We start from the raw sequence: 12,500 nt of genomic DNA on the forward strand, positions 1-12,500 counted from the left end.
ACAGGAAGCTGGAAGTGGATCTGGACAGGATGCTGGAAGTGGATCTGGACAGGATGCTGGAAGTGGATCTGAACAGGATGCTGGAAGTGGATCTGGACAAGATGCTGGAAGTGGATCTGGACAGGATGCTGGAAGTGGATCTGGACAGGATGCTGGAAGTGGATCTGGACAGGATGCTGAAAGTGGATCTGGACAGGATGCTGGAAGTGGATCTGGACAGGAATCTGGAAGTGGATCTGGACAGGATGCTGGAAGTGGATCTGGGCAGGATGCTGGAAGTGGATCTGGACAGGATGCTGGAAGTGGATCTGGACAGGATGCTGGAAGTGGATCTGGACAGGATGCTGGAAGTGGATCTGGACAGGATGCTGGAAGTGGATCAGAACAGAATCCTGGCACATCATCTGAATCAAAATCATCCGAGAACAAGTCCGAAGAGAAGACCACGAAGGAGTCAAACAGCGGGGAGAGCAAATCTTCTGGGGAGAAGGGCTCGAAAGCTGACAAAAAAGGCACTCAACCATCATCCGGACCCAAGCCTACGCCCACGCCCATGCCGGTGTCCGAGCTCATCACCACCACGATTGGCTTCCTCAGTAGCTCAGAGGAGGACAAAAGCTCTGAGGATAAAACAAACTCTAAGGGTTCCTCAGTGGAGCGGACAGAGGGATTCGAGCGAATACCACAAAAGAATCTGGAAACTTACGATAGCCTCTCGCTGGTCCGGCCGCTGGTGAGACGCCCCCAACTTCCCGTCAACAATCCGCTGCCGACAGTCGCCTTGAGGAAGCGCGTGCCGATACTTGTGCCGGGACCGTTAGTGCGTGAGTGACGAGTGCCAGGACTGTGGATGGACTTGACCGAGTGACCGGATGAGTGAGTGAGTGAGTGAGTGAGTGAGTGAAAGAGTGAGTGAGTGTCAGTACACGGAAGACAAGTCATAAACAGAAGGACAAGGACGCGTTAGCAAGTTTAGAGTATCCATTTGCATTATTGTCTGCAATACAGTTTGGGTTTATGTAGTTATTTCATTTTCGGAGGAAAAAATTATCAAACTGTACTCCTCCAGGATGGATGTATATGTTGTATCCTTAGTCACGCCAAGTCTGTAAGCCTTAAGCTGTACAGAGTTGACGTCTTGACATGAGCTATGCAGGAGTGGCTTGATACGCTACAGTCAGCTCCATCGGGGTTCCCTTGAAGCATTCGGTTGCTTATATGCTCTAGGAAATATCTAATGTATCCTTTAAGTCGTTAGATTAGCTCAAAATTAATATATATATATATATATATATATATATATATATATATATATATATATATATATATATATATATATATATATATATATATATATATATATATATATATATAAACATTGGAAGCGTTGCTCAGAATACTAGCGTAAGTTAAAAATAATTCCATGTTTGTCTCCATAAGCAGCATTATTGAGTCATCTCGTCGTTAGTTAGATTTTTCCTGTTTGTGTTTTGCTTTCGAGGCATTATTACTTTAGGCTTCATGTGTTTCCTTTTTTTTTTTTTTTCATTACAAATAAAATGTCCAAGCATATTACTGTTTCATTATTTGCCGTGCATCACTCCAGAATATAAAGAAAAAATGGAATGGACTGGAGGTTTTCTTGGTACAGTTAATCAACAGACATAACAACAGTAGTAACAGAGCTGGGATTAAGTTCGAAGTGCAAAAAATAAATAAATATTCAATAAATAAAGGTGGTTTAGAATACAGGTGTCTCGCGGCTGCTGGGGGAAGGAGGAGGAGGAGGGGAAGGAGAAGGAGTAAAGTAGCAAGAGTAGGAGGAGGAGGAGGAGGAGGAGGAGGTAAGTTGCTGAAGCTAAGAGATCAGAAGAATATGAGGTGTGTGTGCGTGTGTGTGTGTGTGTGTGTGTGTGTGTGTGTGTGTGTGTGTGTGTGTGTGTGTGTGTGTGTGTGACCTCTCCTCCATTACAGCAGCTTCCTTTGAACACACACACACACACACACACACACACACACACACACACAAACACACATAAAAAAAAAAGAACGGAGGCTAACGAAGTACACGGAAGGGATTCTTAAAATGTTCCGGTGCATTATCTCTCCTACCTTTAAGAGACTTAGGTGGAAGTTATGCGAGTTCTCGAGACTGTTTTGTGATGGTTATATATTTAAGAGGCTCAAGAATAAGTTAAAGGTATTATCAAGAGTGTTTTGCGAACTAGTGATAGTTCTACATTTAAGAGACTCAAGAATATGTTATAGGAATTATCAAGTTTTTTTTTTTTTTTCATTCTAATGATAGTTCTCCTACCTTTAAGAGGTTCAAATAGAAATTGTAGGAATTCACAAGAGTGTTTTCATGATTCAAGTGATAGTTTAATAAAGATTCTGCGGCGCCAACGAAACACACACACACACACACACACACCTGACTAATCAACTTTTTTAACGAAAGATTGTTACTGGCCAAGAGAAACGAAGAGGAAAACTCATTAAAAAAAAAAAGCCCACTGAGGTGCCATTCCCCAAAGATAAAGAGCTAAAAAGATTATCATCCATGACATTTGAAAACTGCTTATGAGAGCTTAAAGGTCTCTAATTTTGGATACAGATTTCTTTCACTTCATCAGGGGATCTCAAGAGGGGGCAGCAGCGTTCACCCGCGAGAGGCTACCAAGGTAAAGGTGAAGGTCTTTGCATCCCTCCCTGAGACACCATCATCAAGCACTTCTAACAGAGCCTCAGGTAACATAGTAATCATTGGCTTACCTGTACTTGCTCCTCTCTCTCTCTCTCTCTCTCTCTCTCTCTCTCTCTCTCTCTCTCTCTCTCTCTCTCTCTCTCTCTCTCTCTCTCTCTCTCTCTCTCTCTCTCTTCACAAATAAAAAAGGAGAGAGGGATGGGAGAAACGAGAAAAGTAGGGGAAAAAAGATGAAAAGAAGAGGAAAATAAATGAAAGACAAGAGAGGAGGAAGAAGAGAAAAACAAGAACAGGATATGAAAAGATTATAAAGAAGAGGAAAAGAACAAAAAGAAAAACAAACGAGTAACGAAGGGTGAAAAGATGGGGAGGACAGGAAAAGGAAAGATAAAAGAAGAAAAGGAGAGGAGGAAGAAGAACATAAAGGAAGGGAATGGAAAAGAAAAGAAGAGCCAGCAGGAGAAAGAGAGAGGCAGGCAAGGTGATTATATAAAAAAAATATATAAAGTCATTCCCCGAAGGTCAAGAACACTGGATTGGGAAGCGGTCTTGCTTATACAAGATGAGGGAGGGAGGGAGGGAGGGAGGGAGGGAGGGAGGGAGGGAGGGAGAGACAGGATGGAGAGAGAGGGAGAAAGGGAGAGTTTGCAAGATGGACGGAGGAAGGGAGAAATGTAGAAAGTGAAGGATGTATGGAAGGATGGAAGAGAGGTAGGATGTGAAGAATGGGAAAGGACGGAAGGTTTGCAAGAGAAAAGGATGGAGAGAAATAGATGAAGAAAATGAAAAGTGAGTGTTGGATGGACGGATGGATGCAAGAGAGGGCAGGTTTGCAGAATAGGAAGGGAAGGGAAGGTTTGCAAGATAGACTGGAAGGTTGAAAGGATAAATGAAGGGAGGGAGAGATTGACGAAGGGAGACGGAAGGTCTGCAGAAAAGAAAACAAGAAGGAGGGTGGCAGGAAGGGAGAGATGAAGGGCGGAAGGGATATTTTTTTCTGCTAAACTCTGGAACTCCCTGCCTGCTCCTGGATATTTTCCCTCCTATGACTTAAACTCTCTCAAAAAGGAGGTTTCAAGACACTTATCCTCCAGTAAATTTTAACGTTCGTTTCTGACTCTATTTGGGGACTCACACTTCAGTGGGCCTTTTATTTTCTTGTAATTTTGTTGCCCTTGGCCGGTGCCCCTCCTACACAGAAAAAAGATGGAGGGAGAGCGAGGGTTTGCAACCTAGAGTACATGAAGGAGGATGGAAGGGAGGGGCGGGGGGGCATGGGGGTGAGGCGCTGCCCTGCTCATGATGCCTGGCAGGGGTCCAGCTCCTGTCGCCCCAAGCACAAGGCGGAAGCGAAGCTGGATTCCTTCAATGATTATTCCTTACCTAGCCGAAGAGTCTACAAGGAAACCTCTCTCTCTCTCTCTCTCTCTCTCTCTCTCTCTCTCTCTCTCTCTCTCTCTCTCTCTCTCTCTCTCTCTCTCTCTCTCTCTGATTCGATTTTAGAGTTGTCTTTCCATTTTACCTGAATAATGATCAAAATGTAAATCAATTACATTAAAATTCCACGTCGAATTGTCTGCCCAAATGAACAACAAGAATTATTTTAAAGTATTGGTAACTGCGCAAACTTGTTATAAGTTATAACTTAAGAAAAACCGTGTCATGATTTATAGTTTTGAAAATATTTCCTTTTAAATGCGATAGTCTTTTTATATCATGTTTCCTGATTTGCTCCAGGATAAAATAACAAGTTCGCTTAACCTTTCGGATTATCAGCAACATCATATGCAGGCAACACCATAAGCAGCAGACGCAGCAGCATATAAAGGATTTTTTGGGGGAAAATACTGTTATGTTTTAATTTTTCTTCTAACAGACATTAAAGTTGTTCAAGTAAAGTTTTCGCTATTTTCTTTATTTTCCCGTGCTAGAAATATGGTCTCGTTTTTAGTGCATCATCATCAACAAGAACAGCAACAACAACAACAATAACAACAAGAACAACAACAACAACAACAACAACAACAACAACAACAACAACAACAACAACAAAACAACAACAACATCAACAACAACAGCAATAGCAACAACAAGCCACTAACCTAAGGCCACCGTTTGCTTCCTGAGCGCTCTACTCTAAACTTGACATTCCACGTCTCTATTATGTTTTTTGTGCTTGAGTTTTGAAAAATAAGACTCATTTGTGTATTCCTCAAGCACTATAATTGGTACATCTCATAACATCATCTAGATATGATGTCGTTCAGAATTAGAACATAAGAACATAATCATAGTACAACTTAATCGTGTACTCCCGCTGCTGTGAGTCGGAGGCTGAAGACTGTGGGGGATTAGTAAGTACGTCGTGATGCAAGGCTGGCTATCATTTCACACATCAACACCACCGCTGCTGTTAGTAATCCTGCGAGGTGAGAAGAAGAAGAAGAGAGAGAGAGAGAGAGAGAGAGAGAGAGAGAGAGAGAGAGTCAGCATCTTTACCTACTCTGTTTATTCACTAATTTCACTAATCATACTTGTTTAACAGTCCACACCCTGGAACGCCCAGCACCTGCTCCCTGCCTCACCTCCGCCGTACACACAGAAGACGCCGAAGAAGTCTCCAAGGTCGAGGGCTCGCCGTACGTCGCCTGTGTCAGAGACCGAGGCGTAGCGGGTACATTTGGTGAAGTTGGAGAGTGCGTGATTGTAAAGGTGGCTCAGGATGCCGGCGTCGCGCAGCTGCTGGAGGCTGAGTGAAAGGTACAGGAGTAACAGATAACGTGAAGTGAATCCATATAATCAGTCAACTGCCAGATTCCCCAACCGAAGCTAGCAATATTCACATGCACCAGCTGTCGCCTCACACTACAGCTGCCTGCACCCAGGCCTACCAGGGGCGTGGTGCCAAGTACTTTTCCACTTTCCTTAACAGGCCTACGAGATTCCCAGACATTCTAGTGAGTAAGGATGTAAGTGTGGACATCATGACGGAGCCTTCAACACGACCCCCTCACCCCTCAGACAGCCCAGAGTGTTCCCCCGCCTGAACTTGTCCACTTCCATCCCTCCAGACAGCTCTAAATGTTCCCACGCCTGAACTTGTCCACCTCCAACACGACTCCCGTACCTTCCAGGCAGATATGAATGTTCCCACAACTGAACCCACACCTGAACTCGTCCACAGCCGAGTCAAGCTGAGTGCCAGTCGCCACTAAAGCCCAGACTCCAAGCTGCTTTTAAGAAATAAATCAACGCTGCTCCTGCGAATTTCCATCACCTCTTGGTGAGTGAGGACAAAGGACACGGGTCCCCATCCTTGAGCACAGAGGCTAGAGGAACGATACAAAGGCATTCTGGCGCATAGCATATTTGCTGTTCTACTGGCCAGTAGTAGTCACGGAAAACTAATAACCGATCTTCTCTACTCACATTGTGTCGATCTGTGCGCGGTGCACGAACCCCTTGGTGTAGCCTATGCTGAGGGTGGTGCCGGAGAAGATTGGCCTCCTCGCGAAGTACAGCGGGCACGTCTTGGTCTGTCGGGCGAAGCACTAACTTTACCAGACATTAAGAATCGCTGGAATTTCAGTGGTGATCTTGCGTTCATCTGCTGAACTTTGATGTCAGAAATCATACCTGAATTCACCAACAAAACAAATGAGGAAATAAGTATTTAAGCAGATTTCAGAGCTTGTGTCACGGGTGAAAATACTCGTCAGACCTTAAAACACATCACACTCACCAGTGAGTAAAAATAATTAATGGCGTTGTCTCCCCCAAGGCCGCTGCTGACGACGGCGTAGAGACCTTTGGTGATATCGAAGAGGGCGCGCACCGAGTCGTGGTGCGGCTCGACGGCGTGTTTGCGAAGGCGATAGAGAACGGAGCCCGGAGGGGCAGCCTGGCGGACAGAGAGATGCCGCTGTTTTTTAAAAGCAATAGTAATTTCAGTCGTTCCTTCCATCAATCAAAGTGTGTGTGTCACTGAGGAGGTCAGGCTCCCCGCTCACCAGATATAGTCTGTGCATCATGCTGCCTTCAAGCACCAGTGCAGGAATGTCGGTCTGCAGAAACTCCTCCAAGCTGTCGAAGGGCAGACGCAGCTTGGGCGAGATGAGCATCGCCTTCAGGTTGGAGCGATACACGATACTAATGATCAGAGTCATGAATATCCAGACGGCAGCAGTGAGCCGCGTCGCGAAGCCTCGCAGCCTCCACTTCGGGCCTGAGGCGAGAAGGAAGGCGAGGAAAAGCAGAGATGTGTTATACGACAACCTATTAGTAATATCATGGTACTAATAGTACCATTAGCTATTAGTTTTGATACAACAGTAGCAATAGCAACACCAACTTACACTGCCCCACGAAAATTCCGAAGGTCCACTGGAAGATGTCGGCCAGGGAGACGTTGTTGTGGTGGCGCGGCTGTTCTATGATTGCCTTCACGCTGGATGAGGTGGAAGAAAAAGAGTAAGAGCGGAGGGAGAGAAGTCTGCTGTACTGGCTGTCTATCAAGAAGGCCGCGCCGGCCATCACCACCAACGCCACCCCGAACAACACCCACACCTGGAATTGAAATACCGCATCAGGAAAAAACTAGTTTCTTGCTGCTGTACGTAAAAATACATGCAATTACAAGTAAAAAATAGACTACTTATTCTTATTCTTGTCCTTGTCTTGACCCTCGTTCTCACCAGCAGCGTGAACGGCCTGACGAAGCCCAACAAGTCTGACTCAAGCCTTGGTCGATTGTATACCAAAGTCTGAATGTCCATGAAAAGAGGAACACTCGCGTCCATCGCGATGATGCGCTCGTCACTCACGGTCATTGGAGTGCCGCTCATAGCCACCTCCTGTCAGGGAGAATTGTGTGGGTAATCGTAGTAGTGCAAAAAAAGCAATAGCAGTAGCAGTAGTAGTTGTAGTAATAGTAGTAGTAGTAGTAGTAGTAGTAGTAGTAGTAGTAGTAGTAGTAGTAGTAATAGTAGTAGTTGCAGTAGTAGTAGAAGTAGTAGTAGTAGTAGTCGAAGTAGCAGCAGTAGTAGTAGTAGTAGTAGTAGTAGTAGTAGTAGTAGTAGTAGTAGTAGTAGCAGCAGCAGTAGCAGCAGTAGCAGCAGTTGCAGTAGTTATAGGAGGGTAAAGAAATCATTGTGCACATTGTACGTATTACAGCAGGCAGTGAGGCAAAAGACAGCCGCTGCCTTGCTGCCGTCTCCACGCACCTTTCGGCTCAGCATGCCCAGCATACCAGTCCAGGTGCCGTTCTCCAGCCGCCTCCCGAAGAAGTGACTGGGCGCCGCCGTGTACTCCATGCTGACACAGACGCAGGCATAAGCAACAACTCCTCTAATAACAAAACAAATGCAATACATAGAACAACACAACAATACTGATCCTCGAAGTGACAAAAGCCTCTGAAATGAAGATAAGGAAAGCAGGTGACATGATACACAGACTAACCACACATTGAGTCTCTTGGCGATGATGGGCAGAACTTGCAGCATGATTCCGCGGAAGTTGTGTGGCGTGGGCTTCCTCGTGAAGTCCGTGAAGGGAGCGAACTGGAAAGTGAAACATTATCGTGTCATCATTAATTCTGTTACCTCCATTCTGCCTTCATTTCTCTTCCTTAGACATTATCAAAGTGACTGCGTCTTTCAAAACGCATTTGATAAAGTTATATTAAGTAGAAGACAGTAGAAAAAATGGCTCACAAGTAGAGTGGTAAAAGACTGCAATAGACTCGATTATCTGCTTATTAGTGCAGCGTCAGTCAGGCGTCTATGGAAAAGATTATATAAACATATAGACAAATTCATGAACAATGAGGACAAGATGTATAATGCAAGGATTGTCACGTGTAGGCTGACTGACTCCTTGTAGCTTCCTTTATTTTTTTTTTATGTTCTTATTTCAGTCTGAGATGAAAGCAGAGTTGATGGCTATACTCACTGACTCCATTACAACTCGAAGACAAGGCGAAGAACTGTTATGGCTGTCCATGATGCTTCCTCTTCCTCCCTCTTGTGCCCTCGCCGCCCTACTGTCTCGCCTCCCGATTCGCCGACACTACCTTTTGTCGAGCCACACAAAGCCGCGCATGTGTACTCACTCCCCCAGAAACAAAAGCATTGTGTTTAATTACCGAGGAAGATAAAACTTGACTATTTTTCTTACCGGTGGTGCTTGTGCTAAATTCTCCCACGTTTTAATTAAGTTGTACGGCGGCTGGCGATGACACTGTAGGATGCTTTGATGCACGTGTGTGTGTGTGTGTGTGTGTGTGTGTTTTGTAACGCGTGTGACCCCTGCACTAGACGGACGCGGCTGGGGAGCAGTGACAGCCCTGTGGTAGAGTCAACGTCCTGAAGGTTAAGCTCACAAGGTGCACACACACACACACACACACACACACACACACACACACATACACACTCCCCTGCTCGACTAGTCAGCACTCACACTTGAGAGATGACGCCGCCAAGCAAGGTTCGAGTGGATGGGGATGAGACCACCCGTCCACCCAAGGAAATTCCACCCTCGACGATTTCTCCATAATAAAAAAGAAATAAAGACATAAAGAATCACCTCAATTCCCGCTACAAAAATATCCAACCAACATAATTAATTATCTTACCTATCAATTTTGGGGATGTTTTTTTTTTTTTTTTTATCTTCGTTGGGTCAAAGTTAGCTAAAGGGAATTTACGGTATAGGGGGATTGAACTTTCTTGGAGTGCCTGTACTTCCTGCAGAAGGCATAACTCTTCCCAGCAGGCCATACAAGGTGCAACAGTTATAACCTTAGGCCTGGAGCAAAATTTCAACGGATAATCTTGGTGTGTTCAAGTCAGCATCACACTATTTTATTTATTCATTTTAATTGTTAGGTTTTTACTGAGCTCGTGCAAAGGACCTGCCGACTGGGGTGAGAGAGAACGGTGAGAAGTCCAGTTAGTTACCACTTCCCATAAAAGTTTACCAGAAAGGAGTTCCACATGAATTGTTATTGGCTGTAAAGCGAGACACAACATCCTTGAAGTCCTCCAGATTGCATGTAAGACAGTTCAGTATACGTGTACTTGCTTGTATATTTTACCTTATGATAACATTTGGCATAAAAAAAAGAGTTCCATATGAATTGTCATTAGCAGGACGGGGAGGCACAATATCCTTCAAGTCCTCCAGATTGCATGCATGACAGTTCACTATACGTGTACTTGTTTGTATATTTTATTTTATGATAAAGTTTGGCGGAAAAAGTTTCATATGAATTGTCATTGGCAGTACGGGGATACACAACATCCTTCAGTCCAGCAGATTGCATGCATGATAGTCTTCGTTCAGTATACGTGTACTAGTATGTATATCTTACATGATCAAATCTTTATGATACATTCTTGCAACTTGATAAAAAATATATAATACTGTACTACTGTGGGGAAATTCAAGCAAAGATTATTATTTTTGTATTTTTTCCATTGTCCACGCAATTGCATTAACCATCCAGCGTTAAGAAAATTTGCGGGGAAATAGAGGAGGCAAAAGAGAGAAGTTAAGGCTAATTTTCTTTTATTATCTTAACCGAAGAGGAAAAACTAGCAACGGTGTGTGTAAGGGAAGAGAGTATTAACGCTGCATTGAGGGAAGCACTAAACGGAGTGAATTTTTCTTCCCTTTTTTATGCAGTTCCGTCAACCATCCAGTACTGAGCAAAACAAACTACTCTTATCTTGAACGACGGGGAAAACTGGCGACTGCACTGCATAAGAGAAGAAAATAACAACGCAATATTCTTAGGAATTTAGTAACTTTCAATAGTTCTGGCAGCTAATCAGCTCTAAGAAAACACTCGTAGACTCTTCTCTCTCAGCTGAAGAGGCGAACTAACCAGCGGCAGTACTGTGTGAGAGAAGGAAGTAACAAGGTAGTACTGTAGTGAATTTCCAGTTGTGAGTATAATCTAACCACTTTCTGGCAGCCAATCAGCTCTAAGGAAACACTTGTAGATTCTTCTGTCTCAGATGAAGAGGCGAACTAGCCAGTGGCAGTACTGTGTGAGGGAAAGAAATTCCAAGGCAGTGCTGTTAGGAGTTTCCAGTGGTGAGTGTTATCTAACCACCTTCTGGCAGCCAATCAGTTCTCAGGAAACACTCGTAAATGATCCTGTCTATGCTGAAGAGGAAAACTAATATTAGTACTGTGTAAGTTTAAGAGAATGAAGTACGAGTAACAAGGCAGTACTGTTAAGAGTTTCCAGTGGAATGTGTCATCAAACCACTTTATGGCAGCCAATCAGCTCTAAGGAAACACTCATAGAGGCCCCTGTCTTAGCTGAAGAAGCGAACAAGCATCACTCGACTAATGATTTGATCTTAATGGGGGACAAAGACCTCGCCAGCATCCTGCCAAGCTTTACGTCCTCTCCCTCCGTCCCTTTGGGCATCTTTACGACGTGCTGGCTGAGAGGCAAGGCTGGCGGCGAGACAAAGCCGTGCCCCTTACATGACTTTGTGCACGTCCTCCAGCGGGATGGTCTGCTTGCTCCCCTCATGACTCGCGTGTCCCGGGGCGTGTTTCACTGCAACCTGAACACCACAGCCACAAAACTCAATCGCTGCGCAACTTTTCCTTTAATCATTAACAATTTTTTAGACACTTATTATTGTACTAAACTCTCGTACTTAACCCTTTCACCGCTAAACAATTTTTGTTTTAGTCACCACGTTTTTTTTAGACACCTACTATATATATATATATATATATATATATATATATATATATATATATATATATATATATATATATATATATATATATATATATATATATATATATATATATATATATATATATATATATGTTACGCATAATGTGGACAATTGCCTAATGTGAACATTAGGCAGAAAATTGCCTAATGTGTACATCAAGCAAGTAGGTTGCGTAAAGTTTACAAATTGTTAACATTAGGCAAAAAATGCCTATTGTTCAAATTATGCAGCTCAATTTTGCCCAATGTGAATAAGGAAAACATAATTAATTAATGCAATATTAGTATAAGTAAAATAGGTCAATCGATCTCAGGGTTCAGTTGAGTCCAATCACAAATTTTTGCATGATCTGCCTGGGTGACAGCGCGAGTTGCATTTAATTTCTTTTCTTAGGCAGCTGCACCTTCCTGATGTACATTGAGTAGTACATTGACACTTTGTATAACCTTGCCCACCAGTGGCTCTTGCTGTTGCTGTTCTCATCGATAGGCAGATATCAGGAACCTCTTCAGACTTTATAAGGGTCTGTTTGATCCCACTTAGGTCAGCTGGTGTAAATTTTGTTCTAATAATAACCTAACCTAACCTAACCTAACCTAACCTAACCTAACCTAACCTAACCTAACCTAACCTAACCTAACCTAACTATAACAGACCCAAAGTTTCGAACAACATTCGAACAAAACTGTAGACACTGGTTTGTCATTCAATTCACATTAGGCAAAATACCCTTGCCTAATTTGAAAATCATGCCTAAAGTGGACATTAAGCAAGTAAGTTGCCTATTGTCAACATCGTGCAAACAAATTGCCTAATATGAAGATTAGGCAATTTCACTGCCTAATGTTCACATTAGGCAATTATCCACATTATGCGTGACATATATATATATATATATATATATATATATATATATATATATATATATATATATATATATATATATATATATATATATATATATATATAATTAAATTCCACTTCTCTCTTTTGTCTCCTAATACTTTCACTACAACACAAAT

General features: G+C 43.2%; 1 protein-coding gene across 6 annotated transcripts in view; it reads right to left on the bottom strand.

Annotated features, from left to right (window-relative positions):
* The window catches only part of LOC135090716 (glutamate receptor ionotropic, delta-1-like), a 29,530-nt gene extending 18,084 nt beyond the window's left edge, over positions 1 to 11,446 (bottom strand). The window contains exons 1-11 of one of the 6 annotated variants that reach the window (XM_063987726.1): positions 8,660 to 11,446; positions 8,422 to 8,488; positions 8,168 to 8,268; positions 7,930 to 8,020; positions 7,402 to 7,560; positions 7,063 to 7,273; positions 6,718 to 6,932; positions 6,450 to 6,608; positions 6,137 to 6,243; positions 5,293 to 5,456; positions 4,908 to 5,129 (exon numbers count right to left, since the gene is read on the bottom strand). In XM_063987726.1, the coding sequence (XP_063843796.1) occupies positions 5,059 to 5,129; positions 5,293 to 5,456; positions 6,137 to 6,243; positions 6,450 to 6,608; positions 6,718 to 6,932; positions 7,063 to 7,273; positions 7,402 to 7,560; positions 7,930 to 8,020; positions 8,168 to 8,211 (1,221 nt within the window). In that variant the 5' untranslated portion in view covers positions 8,212 to 8,268; positions 8,422 to 8,488; positions 8,660 to 11,446 and the 3' untranslated portion in view covers positions 4,908 to 5,058. Of the gene's footprint in view, positions 1 to 4,907; positions 5,130 to 5,292; positions 5,457 to 6,136; positions 6,244 to 6,449; positions 6,609 to 6,717; positions 6,933 to 7,062; positions 7,274 to 7,401; positions 7,561 to 7,929; positions 8,054 to 8,167; positions 8,269 to 8,421; positions 8,489 to 8,659 lie in introns of those variants that run through there. The other 5 variants (XM_063987727.1, XM_063987724.1, XM_063987728.1 and 2 more) reach the window with 5 other exon arrangements.
* Positions 11,447 to 12,500: the final 1,054 nt, after the last annotated feature.

This window comes from Scylla paramamosain, chromosome 35, assembly GCF_035594125.1.
Source record: "Scylla paramamosain isolate STU-SP2022 chromosome 35, ASM3559412v1, whole genome shotgun sequence".
In the NCBI taxonomy this organism is placed as follows: Eukaryota; Metazoa; Arthropoda; class Malacostraca; order Decapoda; family Portunidae; genus Scylla; species Scylla paramamosain.